The sequence below is a fragment of the Podarcis pityusensis genome (genome assembly GCF_964106645.2).
Source record: "Podarcis pityusensis genome assembly, chromosome: 1".
NCBI lineage: Eukaryota > Metazoa > Chordata > Lepidosauria > Squamata > Lacertidae > Podarcis > Podarcis pityusensis.
Genome location: NC_138028.1, coordinates 109,079,490 through 109,103,402, shown reverse-complemented (window position 1 = coordinate 109,103,402; position 23,913 = coordinate 109,079,490). Strand labels below are relative to the sequence as shown.

General features: G+C 40.6%; 2 protein-coding genes across 3 annotated transcripts in view; one reads left to right on the top strand and one right to left on the bottom strand.

The window, feature by feature from the left end:
* Nucleotides 1–1,666: 1,666 nt before the first annotated feature.
* Nucleotides 1,667–18,102, bottom strand: GCA (grancalcin). Of its 2 annotated transcripts, none has more exons than XM_081009380.1 (8): nucleotides 17,920–18,102; nucleotides 15,482–15,658; nucleotides 9,742–9,811; nucleotides 8,611–8,654; nucleotides 7,612–7,759; nucleotides 6,400–6,513; nucleotides 5,524–5,582; nucleotides 1,667–3,641 (listed from the first exon to the last, which is right to left on the bottom strand). In XM_081009380.1, exons 1-8 carry the CDS (start codon nucleotides 17,941–17,943, stop codon nucleotides 3,615–3,617), a joined length of 663 nt encoding a protein of 220 aa, XP_080865506.1. In that variant the 5' UTR covers nucleotides 17,944–18,102; the 3' UTR covers nucleotides 1,667–3,614. The 2 variants fall into 2 exon arrangements, with proteins under 2 accessions (XP_080865506.1, XP_080865505.1); XM_081009379.1 differs by lacking the exon at nucleotides 17,920–18,102 and adding an exon at nucleotides 14,603–14,704 and having other exon boundaries at nucleotides 15,482–15,620.
* A 231-nt stretch (nucleotides 18,103–18,333) lies between these two features.
* The window catches only part of IFIH1 (interferon induced with helicase C domain 1), a 30,220-nt gene continuing 24,640 nt past the window's right edge, over nucleotides 18,334–23,913 (top strand). The window contains exons 1-2 of the mRNA XM_081006342.1: nucleotides 18,334–19,513; nucleotides 21,027–21,131. Of these exons, the coding sequence (XP_080862468.1) occupies nucleotides 21,105–21,131 (27 nt within the window). The 5' untranslated portion in view covers nucleotides 18,334–19,513; nucleotides 21,027–21,104. The remainder of the gene's footprint in view (nucleotides 19,514–21,026; nucleotides 21,132–23,913) is intronic.

Sequence of the window (23,913 nt, the reverse complement as noted above, 5' to 3'; positions counted from 1 at the left end):
CCCATCTAATGTCCAGTTGTTCAAAGTCTAAGTACTCACGGGTGCTTATTTTAGAGTCCAAATTGTCCCAGGAAAAAGGCAGCGCTCTCCGGCAACGGCTATGCGGCTTCGCTCCACGGAAATAGCAGTTGACTCACAGCACCGCGCCACTTCCCCCTCACTTCGGAGCCCGTTAGTGGGTTCCTTAGCGAGTTGGGGGGGCGCTAAAGGTGCCCGCCGAGTCCCATCGTCACAGGCTTCATCCGCCTGTGATTTTTGAAAGGGTCCCCGCTTCGCCGTAGCAGAGAAGACCAGTTTCCCGCGGAGCTAGTCCTTCCAGTTCAGAGGGAGACTGCCATTGCCGATGGCGCCACCCCGGAAGTCCTGTAGCACTGCAAACTCAATCTACGCTCAGCCAATCCCAATTTCCCTGCCTTCTTGCAACCACTCCAGGAGGCAACACTGATGTCCATGCCCTCCTTTTAATCTCATTTCTAGTTTTTCTCCCACCTGCTTTTGATTCTGGCTGCACCTACTGTTGGTCTTCCCGCCTTCTGCCTCACTAGCCCCAATGGACACTAGCCACCTCTGGGGAGAGGGTATCTCACTTGCCTTCAGTGGAAGGGTTCAGCCTCACTTATGCCAGTTATTACTTAAATGGTGGGTGGAGGACCAGTGAGCCTCACAGTCAGAGTCTGAACAGTGTCGCCTCACTGACTTGCATCAACCCTTGGGCTTCAGTAATTTTCAGACATCTCAACCAGGTCTCAAGACTTCTTTCTATAGGTTCATTTGTAGAAATTAAATTGGACACCACTAGCTAGCCTCCCCAATCTTCCAGCTATGTGTTTCAGGTCCAACTACCTCCCGCCATTAAGACAGACTCCAGGATAATGAAGATGTGCAGGCTTGCAAAGAGTTTGCTTTTATGTGTATCATCCAACTATACCTTTAGATCTTTTTTCAGCGGTATGCACAATGGGTGGTTATTCATTTGTGATCCTACATTATTTTGGGACACTCGGCAGCAGTTGCTGCATCTAATTATTTTTTGTTACATCAGTTATGACATGCAAAGAGTACAGACTGATCTTCCCAAGTCATCCCTCATAGAACTGGCAATATGCAGTGTATTTAATCTCAGATAGATTCCTCTTAATCACTGAGGCAGCCTCACATATTTGCATGATCAAGGAAGTAGAAAATTTTGTGTGTAGAGAAAAATAGCACTGTGAGAAGTGTGTAACACAGGGATGTGGAATCTGTATCCTGTCAGCTGTTATCTGATACCAGTTTTCATGATCATTGCCCATACTGGCTGGGGCTGGTGGGAGTTGGGATATTCCTGGGATAATGCTACCCTTCTAGCAAACACTCATTTTTGAAAGACTGGAAACATGCATGAACTCCACCTGTGTATGTAGCAAGAGAGATTTAAAGGAGTTGTACTACAACTTTTTCTTTGAAATTGTATAGCTGGTCTCGCACACTTCAAAGTTAAGAATCTTCACAAAGTTATCTTCTCCCACCTACAACTGTCACCTACCATGCTGTGCTAATGCTTTCAACGAAATCCAAGTTTAATCAATAATAATAATAATTAAAGATCTAGCATATCCTGCAACATTACTGTAGTGCTCAAGAACTGTATCATCTCAGAGTTACACCGTCTTGGTATGAAAGAATATAAAGCGAGTTCCAAGTTTATTTCCAAACAATTGCCTGGAATGGCACTGAAAATAGTTACTACATTTGTACAGTTAGAACAGTATCCAGTTATTTCAGAATGTACGAAAATCGCTACGTAGCAGATTGCAAATAATCTACAACTATTACTCGACAATTGTGAACAGCAAAATATGCATACGAAGAGTGTCAATGATTTCAGAACTTTGATTTTAAACTGCCAATACGAGTTACAGGGACTGGATGATAACGCAAGATCCTTTTAGAAAAGAGTCCATTATACTAGTGAGATTCTATGGGTAGATGCTGCAAGACATAAACAACTGAAGTGTTAAATCCATACATTACTGATTCCATTCTAAAAACAATCTTTCTCAGTACAAGAATTTTTTAAAATCACAATAGGCAAACTGACCCTTAAAATGTTTAGCAGTGGCAGAATCAACCTGGATTTGTGCCTTGGCAGCTAAGTAATGTATCCTTGGCTGAGCAAATTGGTCTGAACATGCAGCTTTCATCATGCCATCAAACATGTCAAGAAATGGCAACAAGGCTACACCACTGAATAGACCCTCTGGCTGTTTCCAGTGGGGCCTAACAATACAGAGGGCTGTCCAATTCTGCCCTCTTCATCAGAGCTTGTTTGGTGCTCTTTGAAGCACAGAGGAAACAATATATTGTTGTACATCTGTTGATGCCAGCTGCTGCAACTGCACAAGGCCCTATCCTAACCTTGTCTTCCTCCCACCTACTACCTGGGGCAGCAGCACCTGCATAGCGGCTCACAAGGTTGGGCTGCAGATTCATCTCAACATATCTTGTAGACCCAAACATTATCAAGCCCATTGATCAAAGCCTGGAAAGTGTTGCTATCCTAACTTGAAGTTTCACTACGCTCACAAATAATGAACAGATGCAAGATTTGGCTTGAATAGTAAAAGAAAAAGCACCAGTATACATCCATTTACACGTTAAACTTGCAGAATAGTAGCTACTAGAAAAAGAAAATGGCATCAATAAGCTGGCCTGGCTGAAACTATCACAACCATGCAAGGAGCTACTTCATACCAACAGCTTCCCAGTCAGTCAACATTGCCCTTGTTTCTGGTAGTAACTACAATGCACTGTATATGATGCACAGAGCTGGATTCTGTAATCAATCTGCTCAGGCATTTGTTCACAAGTTTGTTCAAATAATATGGTGATTTTAGCTGAGAACAAGAAAGGGTCAATTAGGACTTTTTCTTTCACACATCTAAGAAAGAAGCCTCAAACATTTAAAGGAAAAAATGGGTGCTCTGGAGAGGCACACGAATTCTTCTGATGATTACATCTTCAAGAGGATAAAAATAGTTAAACAAAAAGTTTTCAACTACCATTAAATATAATCTTCACTATGAACATGTTATACTAGTCTACAGTCAAATAAATCTACTAAACATCCCGAAGAAGAAATATGTTTTAAATTTGTACTTGTGACAAATACTAATTCTTTTTTATTCCAGGCATTTATTATTTCATAGGCGTGCAGCACATGAAACAACTGAGGTTGTAGAACACTAGAATGCCAATTACAGCTAATCTTTATTGCAATTTAAGCCAGCAGGTATTGGGGGGAGTGCACTTTAAGATAAACTAAACCCTGTTTATAACCATTACATGAAATGTGATTGTTTCCTCTTATCAATCCTGAGAGCATAATCCCAAAATATAAAAAGTCTACCATCCATATGCATAAAGAATGGCACACTTCTAAGAATTACTGTAAAATGTGAACATTTGTTTATTGTCAAACTACACACTAAAAGTCAAATATATTTATACAGAAATGATGCATTAGCAGGCAGAAATGTGGAAAAATCAATGGCAGCTTCATTTTCACAGCATTTTCAGTTAGTTTTCTCAAAGTAGTTGAAATTATACATGGAATTTTCTTCCACAGTTGGCACTCAGATAGCCATGGTGCACTGCAAGAACTGAAAAACAAAAGCAATTATAATATTAACTGCCAATTTAAAGAAATGGATTTTTTAACTAGACAAAGAATGAGCATAGTGCAGTTTGGGATTTGTTCACTATACGCAGGTCAAGAAGTAAAATATATTGGGGCCAATTGTCAAAATCAGAGCAGAATTCTGCTCACAAAATGTTTTTCTTGAAGGAAGGGAGGAGGAGGAAGCTTCACCCTATAAGTCCATTGTGCCTCCTGAAAATCTGCACAGGAGGGCTGGTATTGTTGGCAATCAGCGCAGGGAACCCCTGAACAGAGGGTTTCAGAAACAAACTGTTTTCCTACTTTCAAAAACAGTAGCCTCAAAAGCCATTGTGTGGAAAAAAAATGAGTTTGCTGCTGACAGAAGTTCAACAGTGGATTCAAGCAAATATAAAAAGGTAAAAATGTGCCAGTCAAATAAAATGATTGACCAACGAATCATAACTGAAGTTAGATATACTTTATTATCAAAACAGAGTCAAGTTTTTTACTGTATGCCAGCAACAGCAAAAACCACCAAACCCCAAAACACACAGATTATCACCATCCTACACAGTACTTTCAGTATTCAGTAACACCCAATGTGGCTCCTCATTACTTGAACAAAGAGTACGAATGCAACAAGAGACACAAAATTTGATAATGAAAATCATCTGCCCTAAAACATGCATCTGCTTAGTTTTAGATGCCTTGGCAGTCTGTTCCCTGTATATTTGTATCTTTGCAGGCTGAAAGCTACACATAGTGGTAGGGTTTGGCAATTACAGCGAGTTCTGCTACTGTTGAGATGGAAATTGAGAGAACTGAATATGCAATTCAAGAAAATCTATTTGATCTATTCTTCCAACTGCTTTTCATGACAGTAGTAATAGTCCAGAAAAATAATTAAAGAACTGTGAATAAGTTGCCTGCCCCAAACACTTATGTTTTCCCAGCTGAAGGACATGCCATAAACATCCCAAATCTGAGAAACAGTATTTAATGCACAAAGGACCAGTGTTTTGAATACACCGTGTGCACACACCTGCCTAGTAACACATTAGTCAAGACTATTCTAACAGAGTGGGCTGGTTCAGATGACCATACTCCTTCAAAGAAGGAATAAAACAGGAACTCTTCAACTAATTTCCTATGAACCGTGGCTTCATATCCTGACTTATTCCAAAACAGTTACTCAGAGTTTCCTGGTTCAGACAAAATAGTGTTTTGGAATATTTAAATAGTTCACAGAATATTTCACTCACAAAATGGAAGGAGCAAAAAAGCAACATGCATGGCCAAGAGACTCATTCATCTCTCTACTTAGAAAATAGAGATGGTCTTAATCCTAGAGCTGTGGATTCGAGCCCCAGGCTAGGTGAAAGATTCCTGCATTGGTTGGACTAGATGACCCTTGTGATCCCTTCCAACTCTATGATCCAATACCTAACCGCAGTCAAAATAAGGCCCATAACAACATTTGCAGTTACTATTTAAGATGCATTATTAGAACTGCATTGTTTTTGCAGATTTTCCAATGCAAAATTTATTGGAACTCCTGCTGTACTATTAGCATTCATACAAATAGTTTCCAAAGGCTGAACATCCCGGAGTACAGTATAACCAAACTGGCTAATCAAGATTTCAAGCATGACAGTTCAACTGAACTAAGGGTGTTGGGAGAAAAACACAGTCCAAAAACTTGTTTAATGCACAGGACACCACAGATGAGATTCTGAAAGAAGTTCAACACTATTCTGAGATTATTTCCCAAGAACAATCACTACTTTGAGAGAATTCTTTCTCCAGAAAAAAAATCTGAAAATATTGCAGGTACATAATGAAAGTTATAATTTGAACAACCAGTTATTAATTATGTTACTTACATCATCGTATACAAGATTCACAATGCCCTGTTGCATGCTGTCTCTTCTTCTAAAGAAATCTGTTAAAAGAAAGTAACATTTATATTGTAAACATTCTGATGCACATTCTGAAACTTGTTTGCATGCTCAAGTCTCACTGACTGGAACTGGGCTAAAATATTATACCAAACACAAGATTATATCCTCCAAAAGCAACCTTCTCAATTTAGTTACAATAAATTCCACTGACAAAGAAATCAGACAATTCTCTCAGTAATGTTCAGTCCTAATCAAGTCAACGAGATTATACAAGGCACAAAAATTGGCCCCAGATGTTTCAAGTTTATGCCGTGCTTTGCAGCTACCTGAATATCATGCTCCCAGACCCAGCTGCTGAGTATTTTGTCACATTTACTGCATTTTGTATTTCACAATGACCTGATTTTTAAGCTGAAAAAAGTAAGAGTGCACAGAGTCCTTGGGTTGCATCAGATGCTGCCTACGAAAGAGCGAATAGACTTCTGCTTGCATATTGGGACTTCCAATATGACACCTCCCTCTCCTCTTGCTTGCACACCCTCAAAATCTGTTCTGGAGGATTGTCAACCCTACAGAGCAGATTTTGGGGTGTGCAGGAGAAAGAGAAATGGGAAGTGAGTGGAAGCCCACTTGCACATCATGGGATTTCACCCCTTAAATTTAATCTCACTTCAGATTCTAATGCTGCATTACTTAGAGACATGCATCATTTTATTTGTATGCCACCTTTCCACAGTTCAAACCGTGCTCAAGGCAGCTGACAACATAGAAAAAATTACAGTTACAAATGTAACAAAAATAGTCATCAACTGGCATCAGATACAGAATTGTTACAAAAATAACTATAAAACACCTTACCCGTCAAAGCCCGAAGCTTCACGCAGCAAGCCACATAGTCATCAAAAAAGATTCTGCCATTCTTGCTGTAACGTTTTACAATAGCAATTAATGTCTGTGGGCTTAGCCTATAACCTAGATGAGGTCAAGGAGAAAAACATGTCAACTTCGGAGCAAAAGGCTTAAACAAGCGTTTTTGTTAGCTTAATATTTTTTAACAGCTCCTAGCATTCACAGCCCTCTTTGAACTAAAACTCAAGAGGGGAACACAATACATGCACTCCAAGAATAAAGCAGGTGTTGAGTGAGGGAGCTGCATCTTTCCCTTCTAGGTACAGTGGGAAATTATATAATACTATGATATATTCCTTCCTTCCCAGACTAAGGGAAGGAAGGCAGGTCCATTGCTCTAAGGACTGTCTCACACATTCACTAGGGACCTGGATATGGATGTCAGAAGCAGAGATGGGCAAGTGAAAGAGAATTGCTTAACCTTCCTCCCAAAATGCTTTTCCTGCAATGTGTAAATATGGATTTAGAGCCCAAACTGTGAGAAGGGGACTGTAGAGGAAGCAATGGGCAAGGAAGAGAAGCAATAAGCACCTGGCTGATTTTAGACCACCACCCACCCCATTTTGCAAAGACATGGGCTCCCAGAATCACATCTATAGCTGTAATGCTGGTCCCAAACCCTGGGTTCTCAGGCACATTGATCAGAATGGATTACTAGAAACTAAGAGGACTTCAAAGATGTCCTCCCAATCAATCTCCCTGTTCTCTAATAGGAAAGCCAGCAGCTTTTTCTACTGTGCTCACACTGGAACTATCGCCTTCTGTCATGTATGCCTGAGCAATTCAATCCTGCATTATTTGTGTACCCTGTAAGCAATCAATGAAGATTTTCAAAATCCTGGACAATTCAGACCTATGGTTGTTTTGTATGAAGATGCTTTGAGAAGAGAGCAGCAATACATGATTCAACTTCATCCTTTCAAATGTCAGACTCCTGTTCACATACATCCTTTAATACTCTGCTCAGAGTTCATTTAAAGGCTTGCTCTTCTACCCATAGACTGAGCAAGTTATGACCAGGATTTATCTAGAGCCAATCACTAAAATACTGTATAACGTCCTGAATATATCATTTTTAAATACTCTTCCTAGCAACCCATTCTACTTTTACAGGGAAATAATTAGTCACTTGAAAACACATGTCTAGCCAACGTATCATACCCATAGCTACAATGACTTGAGTCAATTCATGAAGTTCCACAGTTCCGCTTCGGTCTTGATCTATCATCATGAAATTTTGTTTCCAAGCACTGAGAGCGGCCCAGAGTTCCTTAAATTCATTGTATCCCATTTTCCCAGTATTCTCTCTCTAATGTAATAGTTAAGAAAACAGACCATCTTGAAGAAAGTTGCTGAACAGAAATACATAAACCTGCATTAGATTTTTTGTTTTGAATACATATCTTCCAACTTCTTATTCAGGAGTTTGCTTAGAACATTTTAAGCTGCTGTTCTACGTTCAAGTTATCCGAGCAAGTGAAATTATTTCTTGTTTTTTGTTTATTTACACCCTGATCTACAGGATGCAAAGGGTCAAGAAGGAAAATCCTTAAAATATCAGTGTGTTCCAAAGCAGCACAAAACCAAGTACTGCCAACCTAGGTGGTATGAAATTCAGTTTATTTTAAGTGTAGTATGCTTTCCAAACTTATCTCTAATATTACAGGCTTTTTTGTTTGTTTGTTTTTAAAACCACACACATTACTTTAAGTTATTTCCTGTCACTTGGTACATAAATACCATTCAATACTCACTACTTTGTTGCTGTTGGTCACATTTGAGTTGGGATAGCCCAGTAACTAGCACAAGCTGGCTAACACATTGAGCCTGTAGTTTAAACTGCAGTTCCCACTGCACAAAGCTAGCAGCTGTAGCTTAACCCCCAGAATCAGTGTCCAGAATTAGCTTTGCTGATGTACCCAGTTTCTGTTAACACAAAATATGGAGTGAAGGTTCTAAAGCATGTTTTTGAATGCTTAGCTGGCCCTACAAGCTCATCAATCTTAGTTTCTTTTCATCTTTCAAAACAAGATTGTTCCTAAACATATTCAGAATCCTGCATCCCAAAACCTTGGTCCTGTTGTATATTGAACCTGGGTCCAGCTGGTTTCATATGAAATGAAGTTTACAGTTATACTTAAAGACTTTTTCCAAGGATACATCCAACATTGATATCATAATTCTGCACGTCTCCAAGCTGAATGCTGAAATTACAAGTGAAAGATGCATTAATTCTAGATGACATATATTGATTTCAGCTCTAATAACTATTGTTCAAACTATTACGACTAGCAACATAATGAAGTTTATAAAGACTAGCAATTCATGTACAGGTAATGGCTAGCAAAACAATGGCTAATTTATATATAAAAAAGAGACAGACCTAATGAAAATGTATTCAGAATACTTTTCCTGTTTTAAAGGTTTTATACAACCTGTGTGAATTAGCATGAGAATGGAGGATACTATAAAATTTACATCAGAAAAGTAAAAGAAAAAAACTATTCCTTGATAAAAACAATTCAAGTAGCATGCAAAGCATGCTATGAATTGAGTTCAAATTAGCAACTGAAAGAATTCAAAAATGAATATGCTTCCTTGATAGGCAGAAAGTGAGCAGAAGTATCCACAAGCAGGAATAAGTATTCCAAGTCGTCTGAACGATCAAATAAGCTATGACAATAGTTGAAAACCTCAACGGCAGGAGGCAGAGCAAGAGGAACATCTGCCTTCTGAGCTCTTCGGATACACAGTCACACCTTCATGTATATCCAGGTCCACTATGTACTATGGAAATGCCAATCATCACATGCTATAGTTTGGATAAAAATCATTCCTTACATTTTATTAAGCCATCTGCCACACTCATTGTTTGCTGCATTACACATGTTGCAGGGACATTAAATGCAATATTTATCACTCAAGGCATAACTGCCCAAACAAGTCATGTGGCTACAGATACAGAGAGGCAAACAGGACTTAAGCAAGTCAAGAGGGAAATGAAGAACAATCTTCCCTGACTTGAACCTGGCAGGCCAGAATTAAAATCTCCACTCAGCTGCGAATCTTCCTGGGAGACCTTGGACTGCTCACAGTCTCTCAGCCTAACCTACCTTGCACCACCTTGAGCACCTCGGAGAAAGGTGGAATATACACCTAATAACAAACTTAATGTTTTGCACTACATCTCCCATCAGCCCCAGCCAGTGCAGCACTGGCCAAGACAGATAGAAGAATGCAATAACTTCTTGGAGATTGAATTTAAGGTGTTCAGAAGCAACAAAGTCTTACGAGAGTAAGTTCCACTGATTCCAGACTGGGTTAGACATCTCTGTAGCTCCTCAGCATCCACTTCACCATCCTGTAAAATTAATGCATAACAAATTTGTGGTTCAAATATACCAACCTATCTAGTAATACAAAATCAAGCATGTGTGAATTTTATTTGTTAGCCAACTGTTCTACCTCAATTAAGAGAATTAGAATACTTCATGAAAATTACTCATCTAGAAATTTGCCAAACTAATTAAATTAAATAACTAAGCAGTAACTAACATTTCCTAATTTTTTTAAAAAATGAAGCAGAACTTCCTCATGTCCTGCAGTGATTTATTGCAACAGCACAGCTTTTTCATATGAAGTTTTTTTGCTTGAATTTTATTCCACAAGTGTTGAATCTATTTTAAAAGTTTCATGCGCAGCTTTGTAAATCACAAGGCGGATTATTTTAAAACCAACACAAGATGGCTTTCCCCCACCGTTATCTACTTCCCTGCAGGAATACCCTATACCTATATGTTCATTGTTATTTAACAGGTCAGCTCAAATCCAGCTGCGTACAAAAAAGGATCAAAAAGTTACCTTAAGTTTAGAAGATATCTACATGCGAGAATAGTATACATAAAAAACCCAGAAAATGAAATCAAAGACTATAAAGTAGCTCTTTGAACAGTTCTGAAGCTCTGCACTAATGCCAGTGAGCTACTTATTTGATCAACTAAAGCTTATCACACAGAAGATTTGCTTACAATGACATGAAGCATTTCAACTACCATGGTACATCAATACATTATCCTACTAAGATGTCACACCTAACACGGCACAAAGAATCTTGTCTCCTAACATGCACTTAATGTAAATATTACTGTAAAATCATCCCCTCCCTTGGGATGATTTTTATAGCAATAAATAAAAATGAAAAGCTTAGTGTGTGAGCTTCTCCAATGAAAATGTAAAGGGGGAAGTAAATTCAAAACCCACTTCATTTTCACCCCATGCAAACCCTATTATCCTAAAGTGACTGGGCTTCTTACAAGAAGTTTCCCAGAAGCACGTGTAAATGTATCTCTTGTTCTAACCTGAAAGGGATGATCTTCCTCCTGGCTAGTCTAAGAAACTATTATACGCTGATCATGGGTTTCAGGAGAAAGAATATGAACTTGTGTTATTTAGCCACATTTAAACACTAAAAAGGTCAAACATCTCTAGTCAACTGTGGATCTATGTAGTCACATCCTAGAGATAATTGTCCAACATGACTATGCAATAGTGTGAAGGTACTTATACCATTTACCCACAAATACAAAATAATTTTCATTGGGTAAGCTCACAGGAAAGGATTGTTGGAATTTGATGGTAAATACATTTCTGAGTCTCACTGACTGACCACAATGCAACAACACTCAGAAATGACTTCACTGGCCTGCTTTTACCCACCCCTCCAAAAGTAATACCCATGTTACTGCAAGTTTCTACCTGATCAGTTCTTTTGAGTGTCAAGGCCCACGCTTCCATCACCCCACTGGTCCTGCTACATGGCAGATGACAGACTGTGCTTATTTGACTGGTACTTCAGGAGTGAATGTTTATTCCTCCTATAAAAAACTAAATTTACTAAAATATTACACTTGAGAATTAAGAAAAAAAATATGGAAGTCATCAATTAAGGTCCTACTTGGAGAAAATCAAAGCACGTAATTTCCCCCCTTTTTTCATATATGTTACCCCATTTACATACAATTAATCTAAAGTAGTGGTTTTCAAACTATGTATTGGGGAACCCTTGAGTTCCTCAGAAGCTTATCAAGGGTTCTTCAACAAAAACAGTTATGGTGAAAAACTTCCCAGAAAGATGGCTTGTCAATACCTTTCCTGATCTCTCACAGCTACAGGGCTGTGTTCAGTACATTCTGGAGCACTCACAGAGCAATCTTAAGCATTTTACTCCAAAGCAATTTCCACTGCATTCAATGGACCTTACTCCTCTGTAAGGGTGTTCAGGATGCAAGGTCAGTTTCTGTGGAGCCAAAAAGCCTGGATCCTACTTAAGATAAATTCTGAAATGTGTATTACAGAATTCCTTTGCTCTACAGTAGGTACCTACGGTGTGCTTCACCAGGTAAGTCAACGTGGAAAGGGTTCCCTGAAGATACAAAGTTTGAAAAACACTTCTGTAAAGCTTTCAGCAATGAAAAGGTGGCAGTGCTTCATAATGTTCTTATTTCCAAAAGAGGAACTACACTTGAAACCAAAATGTATTTTTACCTGGAATCTACATTTAATTATGTGCTAGTCTAATACAGGTGTGCTGCTGAACTACAACTCTCACCAGCCTCAGCAAGCATGGCCAATGCCCAGGGATGATGGGAGTTGTAGTTCAGCAACATCTGGAAGGCCAAAGGTTCCCCACAGCTGCTCTAATATATACGTGGAGTTCCTACAGTTACAAGAGTTTCCCATTATCTTCAGTATTCTTTTTCATATTTATAGGCCGTTCCTTATGACTAGAACACAGTTGTACTATTGGGCAAGCCATTTTTTTAAAAAAAACAACAACTCATTTCTTCAAAGACTTTCCTAGATTTCTATGGACTCACCAACTCTCAGTACAATGAACCCCCATCCTGCCTGCCATTAATCAAGACCTTGCTGCCTTAACTACTTCAAATGTAAACAGGGGCCTGAATCCAGTGGTGCACCCACAAGACTTCAGTATTGTTTAGAAAACTTTATAGAAGGGCTGGAAATTGTTACGTTAAAATTATTCTACTTAATTAAAAAATTGAAAGCTACTTTATATATTGGCCACTTTTCTAGACTTCATAGTCATGGCTTACCTTAAGCCATTTCCTCATACAGTATTTCTGGTGAAGTCATTCAACAACTCACCCACACAGTGTCTAGTGCTAGGTCCTCAATGTGACACCCATGACCACCATGGTGTCCTCATGGTGCTTACTAAGCTCATTTTGGGGAGTTCAGAGTGTCACAAGTTTTAGACTTCCAAATGTGTTCCTAGGCTCAAGGCGTCTAGCTAGGGATCCCAGGCCTAGTGTTTCAAAGCAGTAGCTGCCAGAGTGAAGCACACTAGTTCTGCTTTGAACTTAACAGTGTTTCTGGTTCTCCAGAAGAATAAAAATAGGAGGCAAATTTTGTTAATTACCTTCCTTTCTCCTTTTCTGGTTTCAGTAACGTCTGCCTTACAACCTGAGGTGACAAGGAGCCACTGTCCCTGTGCACAAAGGAAGACCACCTATCTCACCATCACTTACTAGTGCTACCCCAGAACACACTGCTGCATTCCCCAATCTAGGAACTAGGGTACTCTGGAAATTTTCTCTTTCTCTGCTAGACGAAAAGAAAGCCCTAAGTTTCCATCCTGCTCATCCTACTCTCTCTCCTCCTACAGTCCACTTCAGGTACAATCCTCTATCAACTTTCCACTGCTTAGACTAGCTTCAGAAAAGCATACTCAAAATTCACACATGCTCATTTAAATAAGTATCAGAGTTCTAACAACTAGCTTAAAATCCCCTCATCTATCAGCTTGTCCCAATGACCAGAGGTAAAAGAGCATGAATTTGGCCAGAAGCATTTGTTTTCCCAGCAACTATGCAAACAAAACATAACAAATAAGGTTCTACCTTCTGACCTAGTTCACATCTTGCATTAAGTAATTATTAAAATAAAATATAATCTGCTGTGAATGAGAAGCATGCTGCTGCACCCTGCTGGAATCACAAGTGTTTCACTCCTTCCCTTCTTCTGCCAACAAGCAAACCATGGAATGGTTTGCCATGTTGTCCAAACTCAGGCTACTGCTTGTTTCCAAACCATGAGCCTACGTTTGGCTAATATGACAAATCAGACCATGCCTTGTTTTCTAGACAGCACCCAGTAGAAGTCAGTGAGGAGCAGTGTCTGCAATTTCAACAGTGTGCATAATACCTTAACTATAATTTAATGTGGTGTGAAACCATGCCTAAGTGTGGTCTCCCAATATCTCCATTCAAAAGTGCTTCCCTTTCATACTATGCAGTTGAGCCTTTTTTTAGTTAAAGAACTACTGGGTTGTTTTAGACTGAGATTAAATGATACTAAAATAGTACCAAAATATTCATTACTCATTCATTACATGCAGTGATCAGTTACTCCCACCCAAGACCACTTTTATGGATTAGGAGTGCCATCTAGAGAAGGCAATTGCTACATCAGATGGCATGTGATTATTCTCAGCATTTCTCTGTTAGCTCATTAGTTCTACAAAAGGAGCACTATATATAATCAAATGGATCTATGTACACCAAAGCCATCAATGCCTTACTTTAAAGTCATGTGTGGTGTGAATAACACTAGGTTATCTCCAGTGGTGTCCATGCATGAATGAGAAAGGCCTGAAGTCATACAACAGGAGTTTACCTTCTTTCCTATCTCCCTCAGCCTCTCATGTTGTCCCCAAAATCTTATCCATAGGGTCGGAGGACTTTCTGGACCAGATTTGTGGGGATGGAAGGGTGAGGAAAGAAAGGAGAGCTTGTGCAATGTTGCCTGCTTATTATTATTATTATTATTCCATCCAAGGTCCTTGTTGATCATTAAAATACAGTTGTTTTAATATGCTGGCTCTTTGCAGCCATCACTTACAATGTGAAGAGTGGGCCATTGGACCTGGCTTAACCACACCAGCACCAAAATCTGAAATGGTTCCCCTGGTATGAAGACGACAATCACAAATGAAAGTTGTGCCTTCCCTAAAATGTCTTACTGAAATGCTAACATGTAGGATGTAACATGTAACAACTTGAAACCTTGCTTGGTAAAGACTGTAGAAATTAAAATGCCAAGGGGAGAAAAATCTAAAGGAGTTACTCACCTGGAACTGGAGTTCTTCATGAATATTGCCTTTGCAGATCCACACTCTTGAGAGAATGCATATTGGCATCACAAGTCCCAAAACGCTCTAGAGACCAATGACCTGTGGGGCCATGCATACGCCCTTTCGTGAATCTTTACTATAACCTTTTTTTTTAACCAGTCCTTTTGCCCAGATTACACTGGTGCTACTCTATAAAATACCTAGCCACATACAATGTATATGACTCTTCCAACCCAGAAGCCTGCTTCAGACTCAAAATTTAAAAGTGCTCACTTAATTATTACTTCATTAATAACTATACAAAACTCTATATAATCCTCTCAGCATTGAAAAGGGAGCACCAAGGCAGTTACAAACAGCCTCCCCATCCTTATGACATATAATCCTGGAAATAAAATTATCTGCTCAGTGATTTGCAGCCAAGGAGCTAAAGTATCATATTTAAGAGTCCCCACATTCTTAGAAAGAGAACCTTTTGTTTCAAAGGCTAGGCAGTATGTATTAAAGTTGCAGACAAGACAGTTTTTGAGATGATACAATGTTTTTGAGATGATAAAAGAAAACTTAATATCTAAATCTATAAGTAAGAGCCAAATTTACACATGTAGTTGACTGACCAGGTGGAAAAAGAATGTGACTAAGGAGCTTGGCCAGTTTTCAACAATATCACAATCCCCTAAAAAAGAAATAAAACTATCTAATGCCCATCTTCAATTTACAATGTTTTCAAGCTGCAAATCACTGACAGATCTATACAGATGTTACTGTTAACATGTTAGCAAACAAACTCCTGAGGACTAGTCTATGCCTTACACTACAATCAAAACATAAGAGCCCTCTTTCAAAACTTTAAGATAGTAACTTGAACTAACATACCTGTCCAGCAATAGCACTGAAAAATGTCCACAAGGGATCAGCAGCAGCAGCTGCAGCATAGGCACCAGAATAAACAGAATAGCCAGGAGATCCACCATGGGCCACACTTTGCACTCCTCCAGGAACTGGCTGACCCATTGCCATTTGCATTGGCACCTGTCCACGGTAAGCTCCATACTTTTGAGGAAGAGGAAAAGAAGAACATACATATTTCACTATATTTACCAGCTCATCACAAACATCTACAGTGGTGCCCCGCAAGACGAATGCCTCGCAAGACGAAAAACTCGCTAGACGAAAGAGTTTTCCGTTTTTTGAGTCGTTCCGCAAGACGAATTTCCCTATGGGCTTGCTTCGCAAGACGAAACGTCTTGCGAGTTTCCTTCCTTTTTCTTAAAGCTGCTAAGCCACTAAGCCGTTAATAGCCGCTAATAGCTGTGCTTCGCAAGACGAAAAAACCGCAAGATGAAGAGACTCGCGGAATGGATTAATTTCGTCTTGCAAGGCACCACTGTATTGTCTATAACAGATTATTTTCACTGAATTGAAATGCCTCACGAACTCAAGGAGTGTATGTGCACTACAATTCTAATATCACTACATCTTACTATGGTGGCACAGGAGGCATGGTACTCTGGCAGTACAGAAAGGGCAGTTCAACAAAGTAACATCATAACAGAAGCAAACCAGATAAGGAGTACCAGAAAGTAGTGCTGGAATCTGAGTTTCCCCAATAGTGTTTGCAAAATTGCACCAGCAAAGAAAAAGTTAGCTAGTTCAGCTACTTTTGCAGTGGTGATGCAAGCTACTTCAACTAAGTACACTGTACCTAGCCAAATGAGGAAAAATATGACTACTTACAAATACAAAGTAGTCCAAAGCACACCAGTGCTTAGTATTTTGTTTCAACTAGTTTCCTGCAACTGAAGGAATTCCAGCACCACTATAAATTGACTATTTTTATTTGTGCAGTAAGCCAGGAAGCAGACTACTATCTTCAAAGCTTCTTATTCTAGGGGTTGGGGAAGTTGGAGGTTTAGCATTACATGCCAGGAAAACACTCTTAGGGAGGAAAGGTAAGCTTTTTTTCTGAATGTCATCGAAAAAGTTCTTGAATACCATTCCCAAACAGACCTGGCAAGTATTTGACTACTGCCAACCACAAGGCTGGTCTGCAAGTTTTAATTTTTGAGTAGAAAAAAACAGTTCTACTTAGAAATTTATATATACCAAATTCACTTGGATGCAATAAAACAATTACTTTGACTCAATTTGAGTTAAAGTTTAAGGCTAGACTTCTAGCCACACATACATATATATTAATGGGGTAGCAAGGAGGTGCTTGAGATTTCACCTGATCTTCCCTCCAGATCAAAGGGGAGGAGAGAAGTCCAGGAGATTTTTTGAAATCTTGTTTTTATGATGTATGTTGGATATGTGATTGGAAAACTTTAATTTGAAAAAAACAAATAAATTTATATATAAAAAAGGAGATTTCACCTGATTTTAGTCAAAAGGGAAAGAAATTTCCAATTCTCTTAAAGCAAGATCGGATGGGTTGCTATTCATCCATTCTTACAACCTTTAACTTGCCTGACATTTTAAAAATCAATTCAGCCTGTAGTCATGACCTTATTTACCTGGGATGCAGAGCAGTGACAAAAGACAAATTATCCTTCCCTGCAAACCCCCCCCCCCCCAGGGCCCAGTGTCCCATATTAGATAGCTTAAAATCAGCAAAGACTGCGTCAGCTGAAATGATTTCCCCAGGCACCACCCGCTGTCTTCCTACACCTACGGCAGTGCATTTTCAGTGCTTTTAACCAAGGGACCTAAAAACACCAGTACTGCTCTAACAGATCACCCAGTTTCTAGAAGCACGGCCTAAGCACTCAAAAAATCTTCTTGCTATGCCTTTAAGCGGTGGCTCCACAACCATGAATTAAGTATTCAAATTTAATAGGATGGCAAACGGTACGTCATCCACAAGGCAGAGGCTGGGCCTGTTATGAAGAGAAAGAAAGGGAGAGGTGTTTTTTTTCCCCTCCTCCTCTTTCCTTTTTTAAAATGGCAACCCTTTAGCTCGCTTGATGTGTCAGAGTCAGGCACGCCTTCCATTTCCTCCCGCTGTAAGAGAACAGAGTCCTCCCTCTCTCCCTCGCCTCTTGCACTGCACACATTAATGGCTTCTCCGCCAACTATCGGGAGGGGGGGCGCTCGGCGGAAGGAGACCAATTTCGGGAAGGCCTTAAAAAGAAGGGCCTGGGGCCTGAAGGGCCGGCCGGGCTCCCTCGGCTCTGACCCCAGCCGGGAGGACGAGCAAGAAGAGACTGACAGCCGCGCCGCCAGAGAAAAGGGCCCGGCCGGGTGGGTGGGGGAGAGAGGGACGGACAGACCGACAGACAGGCCTTCCCTCCAATCACGCCCTTTCTACTCACCGCTCCGAACCCTGGGTACGTCATGTCGACGTTTATGAGAGGAAAAAACCGTTGAGAGCGGGGTGGGGGAGGGGGAGCCGTTTCCCGGATTCGCAGCTCGGCCGGACTCGAATCTACCACGACGGCCGCTCCGCTATCTCGCCAGCTCTTGCCGCGGTGGCTTCCTCCTTCTTCCTGAAGTCGTCGTACGGAGAAGCGGAAGTTCCTTCGCGGCGCTCGCTCGCCCGCCCTCTGGCCGCTGCTTTGGGCTTTTGACTGGCTGAAGCTTCGCCCCGCCCTCCGCTCGCGATAGGCCTCCGAGCTGAGGAGGAAGGGCGGAAGAGTGAAATGGGCCGCGGAGTTCGGGTGTCTGCGTGAGGGAAGGCAGGTTCGAAGAAAGACGGCGTCCGTGACGTCTGAACCGGAAGTAGAGGGGCGGGGTGAAGATCAGGCCATTGTTTTGCACCACTCTGACAGGCATATGAAACTCTTCCGCCTTGGAGGCCGCTAGACGGGCCACAGAGACAAAAAAAGTTAGGGAGTAATGCATCCCGTTGCCTAGATAGAGCACTTCTGGGTCTTCGCCATTAAAATCCGAAAAGAGAGTTTGCTGAGGGGCGGGGGGGATAGGGAGCATCAAGGGAATTTTCCAATATGGTTTTTTTACTTATTTTTTTATGCTTTGTTGTTGTCTTTCTGGGTATGATTTGCAAGTATTTTCTTTTCTTTTTTAGATGAATGTCTATTTTTGCCTGTGTATTGTTTGTTTCCAGGTGTGATATTTTTGGGGGGAGGGAGGCAGGGAGTGTTTCTGAGCATCATTCATTTTTTCTGTGTGTGAAATAATAGGTATTTTATGGTGCCCGTCCCCCCACCCCAGTTTCTCAGATTTCCAAATGTGCTCCCAGGCCCTGAAAAAAAGTTAAGAGACTCTATTTTATAATTCTGTAAACTACCCGGATGGCTTTTTGTTGAAGGCAGCATGGAAATTTTGTAAATAAACAACTAAACAGTAAGTCCAAACAGGCATAAAATACACAAAAGATACAGTGTGGCAATTAAGTGTAAAAAAACCTGTTTTTTGCTTCAAACTATTTGCGTCTGTGTGTCACATGCAAACTTGGGGCAATGCAAATGAGTTTGCTAAAACCTGTATGATCAAAATGTATTTAATTAGCAAATTGTGGTTTCCACATTTCACGTGGGGGGACTGAGTAGCTAATGGCTTGCTATAGCTCTTTAAAAAAAGATTTAAGAACTATTCTCTTTATGGGCAAAATACCATGTCACCACAGTAATACATCACAGGCCATATTTCTTCAAGATGCAGGCAGATAGTAGTAAAGTTGTGTTTGTGTGCGTGTGTGTGTGTGTGTGTGTGTGTGTGAAGTTATCTTGCGGACAATATCCATGTGTCTAAATCTACCCCCCCCCTCCTATGAAATGCAGTTTGTTACAAACTTACAATGCCTCGCCCCTGGGTATTCGTGACAAGGAAAGAAGCAGCAGATCCCAAACCAAGGCAAGCAGGCTCACAGATGACTGGTCAGCATGGGAAAGAAAGCTGGCAGGAATCTCTGTGTGCTTTGGTGCTCCAGTAGTGCTCACAAAAATGGTATTTATCAGTGGAAGTATTGTAGCATCATCTCTTGCGGCCAAGATGATGTCACTGTCAGCCTTAACCATTGCCAGCCTCAGCTATTGCCAGCGGTGGTGGAGACCTAACAGGTGGTATGTTGCTGATAGTCTAATCTGTTGATGCAGTAGGAGTTTGAATGGCTATGAAATATACTATGATAGTTGGGGCAGCCATTGGACTCTCTAAGAAGCAGGCCCCTTGTGACACTTAAGATTTCTTGATGAGGCCCTGTTCCAAATTCCATTTTATGGGTGTTCCATTATCTTACTTTTTTATCTTAAAGCATTTCTAAACTGCTTAGTATTTTGAAATATATAAGCTGTATACAAAAATACAATGTAAAGCCAATAAAACTTTAGGGAAGTTTTTAATGTTTGACGTTTGACTTTTACATTTGTTGGGCAACCCAGTCAGATGGGCAGGGTACAAATAAAATTATTATTATTATTATTATTATTATTATTATTAAATTTTAATTAATAATAAAAATAATATTATAACAATTTAAAATAAGTATTATAAGAACACAATAGATTAATAATAATAAAAGCAATATTATAAGAACAGATTAAAAACTAACAATAAAACTTTTTTTATCCTACTTACTTGATTCTCCATAGAAATGGTAAACCTGGATTAAATGGAAAAATAATTTTGATGAGGGCAACATTGTGTAGAAGCTGTGCAATTTTACATCCATGAGCAGCACTGAGTCCACAGCAATGTAGAAGCATCCTGTTCACTTCACACAAAGATCAAATGCCACCAGATCTTTTTGTCTCTCTTTTTTTTAATGGGGTAGCTTTATTGAAGTACTTATAAATCTCACTTTCATATTAAATATCACAAGGTGGTATGCAACCAGAAAACCCAATACTGCAATAAAAACAATAAGAATGTCAGACACATCGGTAAGGCCAACTGAGCAAAGAATCTCAGGTTTGAAAAGGCCTGTCCGAATAACAGTTTTTGACAAATTTAAGAAAACAATCAGGTAGGACTTCTGCCAAACCTCTATTGGTAAGCAGTTCCACAGACCAGGGACTGCCACATCAAGGCTCAGTCCCTGGTAAAAGGCTAACTGAATGCCAAGGACCATGTGGGACCCAGGGCCCCATCAGAAGATGTCAGCAATAGGAGGCTGAGCTTTAGAAATTAGCAAGTCCTTCAGGTACTAAGGGCCAAAGATAGTAAGTGTTCTAGATTGTACCTCTTTCAATGTAGAGCACCAAGGTGGTTTATTTGCTCTTCTCAAATATGCCTTTCAGAGCAGGCCATGGTCACCGCATTATGTAAACATTTCATATTAGGAAATATTAGGCAACTTTCACTTCACATTATGAAAGGAAACCAGTCAAACATGATAGCTGCATTGTTGATGACCTTTTATTTTATATGGTATGTATGCAAACATGATGCAATAGCTAGAAATAAAGCATAGAAATGTTATTGGCACTGCTTTCATCATGTCTGTTTGGTTCCATTTCAGAATCTCTCTATTGGCATTTCCTCCTTAATTTCAATCAATCAATCTCCTTTATTGGCATAGAAAAAGTGCATCGTATACATGGATCAGAACACAGCACGAAACATGGTAGGAGATACTTTAGATACACTGTGAGGGACGAAAATGGCTCTTAGGACCCATGTTGATGTAATTTCATAGTGTCATTTAAAAATCCTGCCATGTTCTCCACAACGTCATTACTACAATTGTTCAGCAGATAAGACACCCTGGGAGAGTCAGTGCGATAAATCCCCTGCTTCAATAAAGGAGCCAAATACTTATATTTTTGCATAAAATGGGCAATAAAATAAAACGTGTGATGGATTTGACCTGTTTGTACCACAAGGGCAGCATCTTTCAGAGTATGGGATTTTCAATAATCTACCTTGCAAAACTGCAGTTGGCAAGACGTTAAATCTTGCGAGGGCAAGAGCTCTGTATGGATGGGGATTGTAAAGCTGGTGTAAATATGGAATGTCCTGGCCAAATGAGGGTGGAGTTCCAAACCCCAATGGGGAACAGGTTTTTTTGGCTGCACTGCAAAGGGATTGGAATTCAATCTCTAGGATTCTGCACTTGATTGTCTGGAGTGCTTCCAGTTGTGGGAGCATAAGCAGCAAGTCAAGTGATAGGCCACACCTTCTGATTTTGCTTTCAATACCTGCTAGCCATTTACCACTTTCGTTTTAAAATCCATAAAGAGGGAACATAAAAATGTGAAATGCCAGATGCACTTATTATCATGGAGATTGCCAGTCACTTGTATTTTTGTTTTCTTAGAAACGATACTTCCCTTCTTACTGTGAATCAGAAACCTAAAGAAGGCTGCTTTGATAAAATCCCCTTCAGCACTAGCTCAAGTTCACACACTTGAATTAGAGACAGGGATTTATTTATTTTTACTTTATTTTGTAAAAGCACTCTTACAAGCAGATTCTAAGCATGTTTATTCCAAAGCAGTCTCACTTCATTCAACAGGATTCACTTCCAAGTGTGCACACGACTCGTGCCATTTTGGCTGAAAACACCACAAAGATTTCAACCTTTGCTATTTTGTGGGTGGGATTTAGTCACATACCAGCAAATTTATGTTGTACAACTGAAGTACATTCAGCACCCTTCCTGGCACCACAAACCCACTTTTCAAAACGGGGAGGGGAGGGGAGAGAGAGAGAGAGAGAGAGAGAGAGAGAGAGAGAGACTCTGGGTGTTAAGAAAAGTTATGGAAAAATGTGTTGGAAAGTGTGGTTTGACAATTGCTTAACATTACACTGAAATTTCCAGACAGCCCACTTACTGAGCATTGGTAGAGTGTGCCTGGGAGTTTCTAGAAACTAAGCAACATTTGTGATTTTTTAAATGGATAATTTGTGTGTGTGGACCTGCCACGCTAAAAAGCATCCATTTTGATTTGTTTGCAGGGAGGTTAAACAGTCAGTGTGTCAGGCAAGTCTTCCCTGAGTGCATTTTCCCTGAACATTCCTGCAAAAAATCCTCTCTTTTTTGGCGTGTGTGTAAATGGAATTGTTCTGCAATAATAATAATAATAACAACAACAACAACAACAACAATAATAATAATAATAATTTTATTTCTATCCCGCCCTCCCCAGCCAAAGCCAGGCTCAGAGCGGCTAACAACAGTAAAATAATACAACATTCTAAAATCATTTCATTATAAAATTAATTCAAATCAGATTAATGGCAACCATTGAGCTAGAGTTCTGTGAGGATTGCCAAAGGAAGGGGTCAGGCTGTGCCCTGGCCAAAGGCCTGGTGGAACAGCTTCATCTTGCAGGCCCTGCGGAAAGATGTCAAGTCCCGCAGGGCCCTAGTCTCTTGTGACAGAGCGCTCCACCAGATTGGAGCCACAGCCGAAAAAGCCCTGGCTCTGGTTGAGGCCAGCCTAACTTCTCTGTGGCCCGGGACCTCCAAGATGTTTTTGTTTGAAGACCATAAGTTCCTCTGTGGGACATACCAGGAGAGGCGGTCCTGCAGGTACGAGGGTCCTAGGGCTTAAAAGGTTAAAACCAGCACCTTAAACCTAATCCTGTACTCCACCAGGAGCCAGTGCAGCTGGTATAACACCAGGTGAATGTGATCTTGCAGCGAGGACCCCGTAAGGAGTCTCGCTGCAGCATTCTGCACCCGCTGGAGTTTCTGGGTCAGTCTCAAGGGCAGCCCCACGTAGAGCGAGTAACATTAATCCAGTCTGGAGGTGACCGTCGTGTGGATCACAGTGGCTAGGTCAGGGCAAGAGAGGTAAGGAGCCAACTTGGAGGAGATGAAAAAATGCCGCCTTTGTTATAGCTGCAATCTGCGCCTCCATGGAAAGGGAGGTGTCAAAGATTACACCCAAACTCTTAACGGATGGTGCTGGCACTAATTGCACCCCCACAAGAGATGGGAGTTGCCCCCCCAATCCCATATCGCCCGACCCAGCCAAAGGACCTGTCTTCGAAGGATTTAACTTCAACCGGCTCCCACGTAACCATCCAGCCATATCCAAGTGCTTCAAAACAGCTTTACTTTACACAGGCATGTGATTGAATCTCGCCAGAAAATAGAGACAGTCAAGAAACCCCTATTGCGTAACCTGCCAGTAAACAAATCTGAATGAACGCTCAATAAACAAACCCCCTGGAAGTGACCCTTGAGCCAAACTGGATGCAGCAGGGACTGGAACCTGCGATCCTGGACATTTTGCACTCCAGTCATGCCTCGGTATTGGCCATCCTAGCTGAGAGCGGGGCATGGGGGTACAACCACCCCTGGAGACAGACACAGGTCCCCCCCCCCCCCCATTCCTTGCGAAGGATTGCGTGGGTTGATTGGGACGGCGGATCGCCGTGGTTGCGTCCTTTGTGCTG

Coding starts and splice junctions, on each gene's coding strand:
- GCA (XM_081009380.1), bottom strand. CDS start 17,943: ATGACGTACCCAGGGTTCGGAGCG. Junction 9,812..15,481: donor TCAGTGCTATTGCTGGACAG/GTATGTTAGTTC, acceptor TTAATTTTACAG/GATGGTGAAGTGGATGCTGA. Junction 7,760..8,610: donor TTATGATATCAATGTTGGAT/GTATCCTTGGAA, acceptor CTATTACATTAG/AGAGAGAATACTGGGAAAAT.